This window comes from Phyllostomus discolor, chromosome 8, assembly GCF_004126475.2.
Source record: "Phyllostomus discolor isolate MPI-MPIP mPhyDis1 chromosome 8, mPhyDis1.pri.v3, whole genome shotgun sequence".
NCBI lineage: Eukaryota > Metazoa > Chordata > Mammalia > Chiroptera > Phyllostomidae > Phyllostomus > Phyllostomus discolor.
In genome coordinates this window covers 94,047,361-94,061,378 of record NC_040910.2, presented here as the reverse complement: position 1 = coordinate 94,061,378, position 14,018 = coordinate 94,047,361, and the positions used below count along the sequence as shown (strand labels likewise).

General features: G+C 38.8%; 1 protein-coding gene and 1 pseudogene across 6 annotated transcripts in view; both read right to left on the bottom strand.

Moving 5' to 3' along the window:
* The window catches only part of GGNBP2 (gametogenetin binding protein 2), a 37,089-nt gene that overhangs the window by 8,063 nt on the left and 15,008 nt on the right, over positions 1–14,018 (bottom strand). For 2 of the 6 annotated variants that reach the window (XM_028519150.2, XM_036033615.1), the window contains exons 6-10: positions 10,185–10,310; positions 9,981–10,094; positions 2,735–2,938; positions 1,534–1,708; positions 25–219 (exon numbers count right to left, since the gene is read on the bottom strand). In XM_028519150.2, coding sequence (XP_028374951.1) covers positions 25–219; positions 1,534–1,708; positions 2,735–2,938; positions 9,981–10,094; positions 10,185–10,310 — 814 coding nt within the window. Of the gene's footprint in view, positions 1–24; positions 220–1,533; positions 1,709–2,728; positions 2,939–9,980; positions 10,095–10,184; positions 10,311–14,018 lie in introns of all 6 variants that reach the window. The other 4 variants (XM_036033614.1, XM_028519155.2, XM_036033616.1 and 1 more) reach the window with 3 other exon arrangements.
* Positions 5,665–8,982, bottom strand: LOC114502516 (annotated as a pseudogene).

Genomic DNA, 14,018 nt, shown 5'->3' with positions numbered 1-14,018 from the left:
TGAGTCAGTATTAAAGAATACTACCTTCTCTTGGCTTACTTCCTTCTCATCTGCTGTTTGTAGGGGAGTAGGAATGTCACATACACATTTATTTTTTCGTCTATTCTTCCGTTTTTGGCGTTTCTTTTCTTGCTTGAGTTCTCGTACTCGTTCCTCCTCTGAAAATTGTTCACACAGTTGTTCCAATCGGCTAATACCTTGTACTTTTTCCACAGTCATCTATTACAGAAACAAAGTTGAGAGTGAATCAGTCAAAATTTCCTTTACTTTCCATAAAAATTCTCATCTTTAATTTTACATTAAACCACAAACACAGAAACTGGTATTTCATGCTGCAGTTCTGTCTAATAGTCTCCACAAAGAATCTCAAATTTTCATACCTTGAGTGATTAACAGTCTTAAAATCTACTCAGGAAGTGAATATACAACTAATCCGTATGGAAAAGCAGACTTATATACACTCCTCCAGCACATTCTAATTTGAAAATTTCAGAATTTTAGCACAGCAAAGTAAACATTCATTTCTTCACACAATGAAATTATTTAACCTGATTAGATGATCTAGTTTCTGAAGACAGAAACATACAAAGAGAAAAGGGATAGGAAATCTGTTCAGCAAGAACTAGCACAAATCTCAGACTCCCCAGAACAGTGCTTTAAGTTGATGACAGGCTTCTGCAGGGGTGGGGGGGGGGTGCTGGGGGGCTGGGGGGGAAGGTTTGTAGTTTTCAGACCATTCTCAAAAGGGACTGGTGAACAAGGTAAAGGATTACAACCATATCCTAGAATATAATGAAATATTCACTAGCCAAGAATTTATGCTGTATAGGGTGTAACTGAAAAAACGGTTACGAAGTCACAAACACTAAACTCAACACCAACATTATTATAGAAAGCCTTCAGTGTCCTTGTAAGTTCTTTTTTTAAAAATTGTATTTATTGATTTGAGAGGTGGGAGGAGGAAGAGAAAGAGAGAGAAACATCAATTTGTTGTTCCATTTGTTTATGCATTCACTGGTTGATTCTTGTATGAGCCCTGACAGGGGATTGAACCCACAACCTTGGCATATTGGGATGATGCTCTAACCATCTGAGCTACCTGTCCAGGGCCAGAGTAGTTCTTACATCATGGCATTTTGACAGCATTTACTTCACATTATTGGACATTAGCAAGCAAACTGGGGCTCATTACCAGTTTCTAATTTTGTTGCTTATTTTTGGACTGCTCTTAACTTTTCATTAGTTATGTTTCATCACAGCATCTTGTTAAATAATCACCAACTTCAGTTTTCTGAAAGTCTAAAAAGCCAAGGCTTATAGAGTAACACGACAAAAAAAAAATCCACAAACTACTTCTAAGTTCCAGTTCCCCACAAAAACCCCTCCCCAACCTCCCCAACCTCCCCAAAAGCCATGACACTGTATCAGTGGATTGCAGTCCTGAGGCGAGGTGAGACTGGTAGTTTATATAAAGATTCAGTCCAATAATTTGACTCAGCAATCTTGGACACCAAAGGAGCCCACTGTTCTTACCTCAAAACTCTTACGTAAAGCATCAACACCAAGATAAAAAAGCATCTGCCACGTCTGCTCCTCTGCTCGCAGTTTTTGCCAGATCCGATGCAGTCTTTCATAAAGATGAATGCCCAAGCAGGTCAGAACTTCTTCTTGGGCTATATCTATTGTCTTAGCATGCCTTTCTCTTCGCCTATAAAGGAGAATAAATCACAAAAATTCCTAATAACTTTAAATGGAACAGTAAAAAATGGATAACACAATCTTCATACATACCTATTAACAACCTAATAACAAGACAGTTATACATTCAAACTCAATTAATGTATAGATAAATACACAAGCACACATGTTTATAACCAATGAGAAATACACATGCAGGTAGAACTCAGTTCTAATATTGTTAAAAATAACGTAATTCAGGAACTGGCCCTAAACAGATGTTTTTTTGAGTACAGAAATCACACACAAATGTCCAGCTCGCAGTTGGCACGACAGTTCCTTTAACCTTCCAATTATGGCAAATGCCTCCTTGGTTTTGTTTCTTTTTTTGAGGGTAAGTGGAGAAAGGCAATGCCGAACTGATTTAATCATGGGCAAAGCCTTCTAGGCCAGTCTTCAGAAGTGTTCACAGTACTTCAGGAGTAAAATAAGTCTTGGTATTCTAAATGCCTAGCAGAAAGTACACACTCAAATGAGAGTTGGTACACAAAACACAAAGGGAAATGGGTTCCATTTATTTTATAAACAACCTTTTCTAGTATTTTCACAACAAAGCCAGAGATAAAATTTTAGGTTCCTAATTTAATAATATACACAGTTCATGAATTACATTAATAAAGTATATTTTAACCCACTTCCTATGCGGAAACCATCATTATGAACAAAATTTAAATATGGAAATGAATGGATGGAGGAGGAAAAAAATTCCTTCTAATCATTTTCAAATGAAAATGATAATCTGTAATAATGAAAGTCAAAAAAGCCTTCCTACTTCAAGCAACAAGGAGCAGAGGACTGAACCAAATGCCACAGAACACTTTCTCCCTGTTTTTAGTCAATTAAGAAACGCAAATTTTAAAGAAAGCAAAAATTTTACAGGCACATTTTGATTTATACATATATCATATGAACTGAGGCAGGTGATGGAAATAAACTTTTAGTAATAAAATGAAGCAAAGCGCTAGATAGCCCATTCTAGCAAATTACATACTCATACCCTCCTGCGAACTCTGGCTCAGCACGACCCAAAAGATGTGCAATGAAGTCTGTTTCACAGCAAACATGTATGTGTCGCTCATGTGGACAGCACCGTAAGCCTTCATAAAGTGCAGCACAGTAGCCCTTTTCTTTGCTGCAATCAAGTTCACCAATAAGGATGTTGTATGCTCGGAGGACTTTATTTTTGCAATCAGTGCAAAACCTGTTGAAAAGAAAAACCACAAAATTAAAAACTGGCTGTGTAAGTATTTCATGACGGATATAATGGTGTACTAGACAATGAGGCTGCCTTCTCATGTACAGCATTTAAAAAAAGCCTCTATACACAATGGAAAATATACACAAGGTAAATACAAATTTAGGGATTACAGGACTATAGATAGATCTCCATTTGCAAATTTTAAACCTGAGAAGCACAGAGGTAAAAAGAACAAGGCAGTTATGTACTTGTTAGTTCACAGAACGCATGACCAGCAAATATTAGTTGCCAAAGACAAGTATACCTCCACTTCAAAAGCTATTTGCACAGGTCAGATATGAAACAACAGAGGCTCCGAGCCAATGACTTGTACGACCCTTTTCTTTTCACTCTCTGAAAACAGTATCTTCAACCAGTAAACCTAGATTCAGGTTTTTACTACATTTTATTTTAGTTCATCACTAGCTAAGCATTTGGGGTCTGGAAGCAACAATACAGTTATAGACAACATTTACATAGCACTGTGCTTTAAACTTAAGTGTATATAATGTAGCAAAAGTGTAGAAGAGCATGTGAATGTAGAGGATGACAAAATTTTAAGAAATCAAACATTACTCAACAAGTAAGATAAAAAGAGCCCTGGCTGGTGTGGCTCAGTGTACTGAGTGAAGCCTGTGAACTAAGAGGTCACTGGTTCGATTCCCAGTCCAGGCACAGACCTGGGTTGTGAGGTCTGGTTGCAGTGTGCAAGAGGGAACCAACGATGTTTCTCTCTCACACTGATGTTTCTGTCCCTCTCTTTCTCCCTCCCTTTTCCAATCAATCAATCAAAATATATTTTAAAAGTCTAAAAAAAATAGAAGCCTGGTTCCTTTATCTTTAAATTTCTAAAACAAGAAGAGGATGGTCTAGTGAAAAAGCCTGGCTCATAATATTAATAACTGCTTTTCTTCAGCTGTGGTAGAACCAGGAAATTTTTTTTTAATCCTCACCCAAGGATATGTTCATTGATTTTAGAAAAAGAGAAAGGGAAAGAGTAAAAGATGTGAGAGAGACACTGATCAGCTGCCATCCATATGTGCCCAGAACAGTAATCAAACCTGCAACCTAGGTATATGCCCTGACCAGGGATCGAACCCACAATCTTTTGGTGTACAGGACAATGTTCCAACCAACTGACTCACCTGGCCAGGGCTAGAACCAGGAAATTTTGATCTCTTTGATTTAAATTCATTACTAGGTGAGCTCATCTGTTCCCGTGGCTTCAGATAACATGTCTGATTCCCAACTCTACAGCTCTGTTCAAGTCCCTGCCTGCCCTTGCCTAGGAGCCAGACCCATACTGAAAAATGAGAAACATCACAGACATCCAATAGCCAACATGTTAAACTCACTGTCTAAAACCAAAGGTAACACTGTTCCCTCCCTATGTCCCCTTCCATTCCTGTTAAGAACATCATCATTCACACAATCACCTAGGATGAAAACCTCAGTTAATTCCAGTTTCTCCTTAGGTCCCCCATTTGGTATCAATTTTTTCTTACCTCTGTGTAGGTCACTTCTTTCAACTCTCTCTTGTATTTTAAATCACCTACACAATTTTTTAAAAATATTTTATTTATTTATTTTTGGAGAGGGAAGGGAGGGAGAAAGAGAGAGAGAGAGAAACATCAATGTGTGGTTGCTGGGGGTCGTGGCCTGCAGCCCAGGCATGTGCCCTGACTAGGAATCAAACCTGCGATGCTTTGGTTCGCAGCCTGTGCTCAATCACTGAGCTACACCAGCCAGGCACCTACACAACTTTTTAAAAAGCTTCTTCACTGGTTTCTTTTTTTCCCTATTTGTTTGTTTGTCTATTATTTTAGTTGTTGTTGCAGTACAATTTTCTATCTTTTACTCCCATCCCAACCCACCCACCCTTAACTGGTTTCTGTTTCCACTTTTCTAGCCCTAATGCATCTCTCATACAAAAATGATTTTTAAATAAAAATCTGATTATCTCACTCTCAGCTTAAAAACCTCCTGTTAGCATGAGCTGCAAACCAAAGTGTCGCAGGTTCAATTCCCAGTTAGGCCACATACCTGGGTTGCAGGCCACGGCCCCCAGCAACCACATGTTGATGTTTCTCTCTCTCTTTCTCCCCCCCTTCCCTCTCTAAAATATAAATAAATAAAATCTTAAAAAAAAACAACCCTCCTGTCTACAAATAAAATTCAAACTTTTTAAGACATTCAGTGACTTCTTCTTTTACCCAACCTACTATTTCTAGCCATACTTCCCAAGGTTCACCTCTCCCTTCGTGGTTCTACCCGCTCTACCCTGCCTGGTACACACACCATATATATAATGGGTTACTCTGCATAAAATTCATGTGTCTCTACCCCAAAGTCTTTTTTCTTCTGCTTCCTTCCCACACCTCTCCACATCCTTTATCATTTGCTTAAGTCATGCCCATCCTTAAAAAAGCCTTCTGTAATTCCTATAACAAAAATTCAACCTTTCTCTGTGCTCCACTTACTGGCTTACACTTCTTACTATATTATTTACCCTTATGCTGCCACATATTAGTTTGATACATCATCTTTCTAGCCCAACAGTAGATAACTGTGTTTCTTGAAATGAATGTATACCAAATTAGAGACTCCAAGCCCACTTGGTAAACAGAGGCAATAATGTTGACAAAGAAAATTTTAAAACTCAAATGGGTTAAAGACCTAAACATGAAGACCTAAAACTCTAAAACTCCTAGAAGAAAGGAAAACACAAGGCAGAAAAACTTCATGACCCTGGAAGAGGTGATAATTTCTGAGATATAACATCAAAAGCACAGGGAACTGCCCTGGCTTGTGTGGCTCAGTGGTTGAGTGCTGACCTGCGAACCAAAGGGTTGCCAGTTCGATTCCTGGTCTAGAGGGTGTGTGAGAAGCAACCCCACATTGATGTTTCTCTCCCTTTCTCTGTCCCACCCTTCCCTTCTCTCTAGAAATAAAATCTTTAAAAAAAAAAGCACAGGGAACAAAAGAATAAACAAACGAAACACCATCAATCTTAAAAACTTTTGTGTAGCAAAGGAAACAATCAACACAATGAAAAGCAACCTATGGAATATTTGCGAACAGGTAAGAGGTTAATATACAAAACATATAAAGAACTACAACTCACTAACAAAAACATCCAATTAAAAGGTAGGCAAAGGACATAAACAGATACTTCTCCAAAGATATACAAATGGCTAACAAGCACATGAAAAGATGCTCAACATCACCAGTCATCAGGGGAATATGCAAATCAAAACCATACAATATCAGCTCATATACTAGTACGGCCACTATAAAAAAAAACACAGAAAATAACAAGTGTTGGCAAGGATGTAGAAAAATTAAAACCTTTGTGGGATTATAAAACGGTACTGCAAATACGGGATTTCCTCAAAAAATTTAAAATAGAACTACCATTATGATCCAGCAATCAACTTCTGGGTACCTATCCTAAAGAACTGAAAACAGGCTCTCAAAGAGATATTTGCACACTCATGTTCACTGCTGGATTTTTCACAACAGTTAAGGAAATGTACATTGATATGTGAACATAGTATGTACATACAATGGAATACTATTCAGCTGTAAAAATTAAGGAAATTCTGTCATGTTACAACATGGATGAACCTTGAGGACATTATGCTAATGAAAATAAGCCGATCACAAAAAAGACCAATACAGTACTGCATGATTTCACCTATATTAAATTACCTAATCAAATTCATAGTAACAGAAAATACAATGGTGGTTGCCAGGGGATGGGGCCAAGGGTAAAAAGGGGAGTGGTTCACTGGGTATAATTTCACTCATGTAAGATGAAAAGAACTCTAGCATTCTGTTGCATAACAATGTGCACATAGTTAGCAACACTGTAATATATACCTGAAAATTGTTAAGAGGAATAATTTATATTATGTGGTTTTCTTTTACCACAATTTTTTTTTAAAAGTCCTTCCCTTAGAGAAATGGACAAGGATACAGAATTAACAAATCCTACCATCCTTTCAGGTTATAAATAGTTAAGTTTACATTTTCTGGTAAATAAATGGTTAAATATCATACAGTACCAATGATAAAACTTGAAATATTTCCCCATATTGTACTGCTTTAAATCCTCAGAGTAGTTTAATATGTTTGATTATACATAATCATAAATAACATAAGCATAAGCAAACAGTGATTTAAAAATACACCCTGGCTGGCATAGCTCAGTGGATTGAGTGTGGGCTGTGAACCAGGCATTGCAGGTTTGATTCCCAATCAGGGCACATGCCTGGGTTGCAGGCCATGACGCCCAGCAACCGTACATTGATGTGTCTGTCTGTCTGTCTGTCTGTCTCTCTCTCTCTCCCTCCCCTCTCTTAAAAAATAAATAAAATCTTTAAAAAAAATAAAAATACAACAGCCATACGAATGAAAGTGATTTTTTTCCAAAAATAACCTTGCACATATACTTTAAAAACATCTTTATTTTTTTTAAGATTTCATTTATTATTTTTTAGAAAGGGGAAAGGAGAGAGAAAGAGAGGGAGAGAAACATCAATGTGTGGCTGCCTCTTGCATGTGTCCCCTACTGGGGACCTGGCCCCGTAACGCAGGCATGTGCCATAGACCAGGAATCAAACAGGCGACCTTTTGATTCACAGGTGGCACTCAACCACTGAGCCAAACCAGCCAGGGATAAAAACATATTTGAAGGCAGAGATTTCACAGTCTCCTAAGACCTCAGTTTTAATACAGTAATATACTACCTTACTACTTAACTGGCTAAATAGTGGCACCAAATTTTATTATAAAGTGCTCAAAAAGTCCACTAACAAAAGAAATGACAAAAAAGTACTTCAGACATTTAAAAATCACTTTCGCCCTGTTTTCTTGTGGAGATATTAAAAAAAAAAGAGAGACTTCTAACACTGGGGTCCAGCTGACACAGGTTGTCATCCTCATCCGAGAGAACAGTGGTCTGAGCAACCTTCAGACCATGCTCGTATTGTTTTGCCAAGGCTGGGTCTGTGACAACCTCTGGTGGGGCAAGAGCAGGCACAGCCACAAACTCCAAGTAAGGTCTCTAATTAGTTTTCTAGCTAGGCTGAGGAAGGGCCTTTCAAGCTGTAGATACTTCTGGCAGAAATGTCATAGTACTGAAGATTTCTCTTCTGGTGGAAGACAACTGATTATGCCTTAACTTTCCTGTCCTTAATTTCCACTTTGTTACCACCTATCACAATGGGAACGTTTCCACACACTCCTACCAGATCTCTATGCCAATTAGGCACACTCTTGTAAGAAACTCTAGAAGTTACATCAAACATTGTAATGGCACACCAGACTTGGGTGTAATGGCTGTCTCTCAATCCCCTGAACCTCTCCTGGACAGCTGTATCCCACACACTGAACTTATAATAGGTCCTTTGTTGGTGTGGAACATGAAGGGATGGACCTCAGCACACAAGATGGCTAAATACTTCTTAAGTTCACCAGTCAGATGACATTTCATGAAGGTTCTCTTCCCAGTCCCACCATCACCAACCAATGTAAGTTTGAACTGAACCTGGGGTTCTCCTTGGGCAGCCATGATGATATTACTTCCAGAAGCATCCCTTGAGCCCATCTGATTCCAGTACAATTTCTCTTACTCCCTTCTCTTAATCACACTGCTTCCTACCCTTAAGATATTTACAAAATGGACCCCACCTTCTTATCAATAAAAAATATTGCCCCCAATACATAAAATATCCACAATTATTATAGGAAACTCCAAAATATTAGCTCTAGTAACTAGTAATTTACCACCAAAAAAAGGAAAAGCTGTCTTTTGATAGACCAGTTCATACTGAATACAAAGATCAATTCATATTGAAAGAAGAAGGAATCTTTAAGTAGATTCTAAATAATCAATACATTCTGTACTGTCTTGGGTATAATAAACCACGTCTGTATTTGAAAAAAAGAAAAACACAGCCCTGGCTGGTGTGGCTCAGTGGACTGAGTGCCGGCCTGTGAACTGAAAGGTCACCAGTTCAATTCCTGGTCAGGGCAAATGCCTGGGTTACAGGCCAGGTCCCCAGCTGAGGGCGTGCAAAAGGCACCTAATAAATGTTTGTCTCTCACATCAACGTTTCTTTTCCTTTCCCTCCCCTGTCTCTAAATAAATAAGATCTTTATATATATTAGAAAAACACCTAATAAACTTAGTATGCAGGATACAGGGTTAGGTCATTCAGCTCATTGCCATATACACACCAATCTTGATAATGCCAGTTTTTATCATTAATTTTTGTTTTCTAGAAGCGTCTCCCAAGTAACTGTATATATTTATCCCAAAGTCAAAGAACACACAACCATCCAACCCGTAACAAATTCATATTAAAACAGTACAACTCCCCACAAGAACAGCATCTCCTGATGGCTCCCTTACCAGTTTCCTATCCTACTGCACTATCCCATCCCTATACATTTCCAAATGTGAGTGACACTTAGGAAATTCCTTTGTAAAGTAGTACTCTAAAAGAAAAATCTGAAGTTACTTTTTAGTACATGAAGCATACAGGTCCCAACTCTATTTTAGGTTTTGACAAAAAAAAAAAAAATACAGAAGACATACTATTACTATATGGAAGAAAAAAATAAAAATATTACTAAGTGAAAGCTGCTAACTTTAATTTTGAAAATAACACCATGAAATGTTTCTATCATAATAACAAAGAGTACTAGAGTTTCCAAAATTAAGTACACTTTAGTCAGTTCAGTCATTCTGTGTTTCTTGAAAGGCTAACGTGGAAACCAACAGATAAAAATTTAAAAAAAAAGAAAGAGAGAGATGCTGGCTCAACACAAAGGCTGACACTGAGAGTCATCCCACACAGGAACCACCTACCTAACACTACACTGGGTCCAGTGCCAGGTACTGATGGAAAGCCTGTCACTGAAGGAAGTCAGGACGGGCTACTCCGGATAACCTAAGCTAAGTACCTTTCGACTACACCATGATGACCTTTACACTTACCTGTGTTTTCGCAGATATGTTTCTAGTGTTTCTAAAAGACAACTAGAGTCAATTAAAACAACTTCATCCCTGCATTCTTGGGACATTAGTTCCCATACATCCATCCAACAACCTCTGCAGAAAGAAAGAAATATTAGTAAGAAGGAGAAATACATAAGGGTAAAAGCACTTTAAAAAGCGGAGTAAAGGATTGCTTGATTTTACCTGGCTGGTCCCTGGAAAGGTCCATAATGCAAAATGATCCTACACTTGCTGTCCTTCCTGTGGTCTTCACTACTTCTCTTATCTGTACTTAACTTCTCTGAACTGACACTGCTACTGCTCCCTTCACTGTAGTATAGTACAGTACAAAGCTTAGTGACATCGAGATCTGAAGGAATAATTTCTATAGTCTATATTAAAATCATGAACTCTTTATTACATTAAAATATTAGTATAAGTTAGCAAATTGTATATATATAATTACATGCACTTTAAGCATATTAAAATGCTACTTAAACATGCTCATATATTTATATAAAAACCTGCTCAACTATTAAGTTTACCTCATACAATTGAACAGCATTTATATTTATCAAGATAGCAACTGGTTAATATACTAAGCATTTTATGAGCAAATGTACTTGGAATGTTCTAAGGCCAAAAGAGCTGAAAAAATTGTATTTTCACCCATAAATGTGACTCGATATTCAGAAAATTGAAAATTATAACAACTTTTGATCTACTCGATGTGATCTTACAGCTAGTCCATGGCCACAAAATTCGTATCTGCCTTTACGTTCACAAGTTAACTGGGAAAGTCACAGATTAATCTTATGGTAAATAAATTTTCATATATACTAAAATAAAAATAGGATACTAAGATGAATACTTTATACAGCCTAAATTAGTAGTAAGTACTATACACATTTTTAAAAATTTACTAAAAACCTCCCAGGCCCTCCCTTGCCCACAGGTTTCAATGTGGCACTGGTCACGCATTTTGTTTTATTGAAGTGTTCACTCCCTGAGAAATCTGTGTCTATATTCCATCCAGTGATTCTTCTTAATTTTGCACAATTCTGAACTACTGGCTCCTGTTCTTCTGCAGGTCTCACTACAGTACCAGAAATTCACTATCCTTGGATGCATGAAATGGAAAAAGCCTCTGAATCTTTACTTAATCTACTCTATATAGTTAAGTATTTCTCAACCCCCTGCCCACCATGTAACATTAGACACACACACACACACACACACACACACATTTATTTCAGTTCCCTATTCCCTCTAATAAGGGTTCAAGGACCAGCACTCTTTATTTTTTTTAAACAAAACCTCAACTCCTGCTCTGCCTTCCATGTTATATCCTTCTCTCAGCTCCCACATTTCCTCTTTTTCTAATTATGTTTGAGTGATCTATATCTCCCAAAAGTCTCAAACTCAAGTTCTCATAACTGAGACAAAGGTTTATGAAATCAGAGCTGGGGAATGATTATTCCACATCGAGATATAAAAGCATTACCCTAAAAAAGCTTTTTAAAAAAGTATATATTTTATTGATTATGCTATTACAGTTGTCCCATTACCCCCCTTCACTCCCCTCCACCCTGCACACCCTCTCCCACACACATCCCCCCTTTAGTTCATGTCCATGTGTCATAAGTTCTTTAGCTTCTACATTTCCCATACTATTCTTGACCTCCCCCTGTCTATTTTCTACCTACCATCTATGCTACCTGTTCTACCTTACCCCCCACTCTTCCTCCCACTCCCCTGTTGCTATCCCTCCATGTGATCTCCATTTCTGTGGTTCTGTTCCTGTTCTACTTGTTTGCTTAGTTTGTTTTTGTTTTAGGTGTGGTTGTTAAGAATTGTGAGTTTGTTGTCATTTTACTGTGCATGTTTTCTATCTTCTTTTTCTTAGGTAATCCCTTTAACATTTCATAAAATAAGGGCTTGGTGATGATGAACTCCTTTAGCTTGACCTTATCTGAGAAGCACCTTATCTGCCCTTCCATTCTAAATGAAAGCTTAGCTGGATAGAGCAATCTTGGATGTAGGTCCTTGCCTTTCATGACTTAAAATATTTCTTTCCAGCCCCTTCTTGCCTGGCAAGGTCTCTTTTGAGAATCAGCTGAGACAGTCTGATGGGAACTCCTTTGTAGGTGAATGTCTCCTTATCTCTTGCTGCTTCTAGGATTCTCTCCTTCATTTTCACCTTGGCTAATGTAATTATGATGTGCTTTGCTGTGTTCCTCCTTGGTCCAACTTCTTTGGGACTCTTTAAGCTTCCTGGACTTTCTGGAAGTCCATTTCCTTTGCCAGATTGGGGAAGTTCTCCTTTATTATTTGTTCAAATAACTTTTCCACTTGTTGCTCTTTCTCTTCTCTTTCTGGTACCCCTATAATTCAGATGTTGGAACGTTTAAAGATGTCCTGGAGGTTCCTAAGTCTCTCCTCATTTTCTTGAATTGTTTCTTCATTCTTTTCTGATTGTATGTTGTTTCCTTCCTTCTGGTCCACTCCATTGATGTGAGACCCAGCTTTCTTTCCATCACTATTGGTTCCCTGTGCATTTTTCCTCATTTCAATTATTGTAGCCTTCATTTTTTCATATAATTTGTGACCAAAGTCAACCAAGTCTATGAGCATCCTGATCACCAGTGCTTTGAACTGTGCACCTGATAGGTTGGCTATCTCTTGGTCGCTTAAAAGTATTGGCTCTGAGGCTTTGGTTTGTTCTTCCATTTGAGCCATTTTTCTTAGGGGGGTCTGGTGGCACCTGTTATGTAGTGAGGGGCAGAGCTTTAGGTGTTCACCAGGGCGGGGCACCCCAGTCGCTGGGTTGTGATGCTGTATGTGGGGGTGGAATCTAAGAGGGAACAATGGCGTTTGCTCTGCCGTCAGCTTTCGGTCCCCTCTGCCACTTCCCACAAGCAAATTGGGCCCTTCTGGTGCTGGTTTCCAGGTGGGTGGGCTTGTGTGCATTCTAGGACCCTGTGGGTCTCTCCAACAAACTCTCCTGTAAGATTGGGAGTATCTTCCAGCACCTCAACTCCCACAGGTGTTTTCAATCAGTGCTTTTAGGCTTTATTTCCCGGCACTGGGGCCCTGGGTTTCGAGGTCTGTCTCGCTGCCCATTTTCACCTGGTTTATCTGTGCACGAATGTGTGACTGTGGACAACCAGCTGCCTTGTGCACCTCACTGGATCTGCTCATTGCCTCCCCTCACCCATGCCTGGGGCCTACCACTGGGGTCTGCTATCCGCCACCTGTGCCCTGTGCACCCAGGTCTGCCAGCCATTGCTTTTTCCTGCTGTGACACCTCTCCACCGGCCAACTCTGCCCCTCTTGCCAGTCTGGATGAATGGTTGTCAGGACTTCTGTACAGTTCAATTTTCTGTCTATTCTGGTTGTTTTTTTGTTTCTAAATTTTTGTTGTCCTTAATTTTGGTTGTGCGAGGAAGCACAGTGTGTCCACCTATGCCTCCATCTTGGCTTGAAGTCCCTAAAAAAAGCTTTTGAAAAATATATTCTACACCGCAAATCAAGATCTTATCCATAATCTCTCTACACCAAATGTTTTTATATTACTCCTTCCATTCAAGATTAACTTTTTGAAAAAGAAATCTCTCCACTTCCTTGTTCTACTCCCATACTTTCCACTCACAGCTTAATCCATTAAAACCTTACACTGCATTCACCTATCCACTGCGATCTGGATTCAGCTTCCACTCAACCCACAGAGCTGCTCATCAAGATCACCAACTGTGTCAGCTTTGCTATAGCTAAGAGGCACTTTTAGGTCATTGCTGACCCAACCAGTAGTCAATACAGCTGACCAGACCCTCCTAAAAATACTGTTTTCCCTTGGTTTCCTCCTCTCTGGCCACTCTTTTTCAAGTTTCTTTACTGAGTTCTACTATTATACCATTACATTGAATCCCTTGGCATTCTTCTCTCTAAGTCTACTCTTCCTCTTGGTAGTCCTATGTATCATTCTCTAAGGAAATCTCGAACCATCAGCTACTGGCCTAGACCTTTCTTTCAATCTCA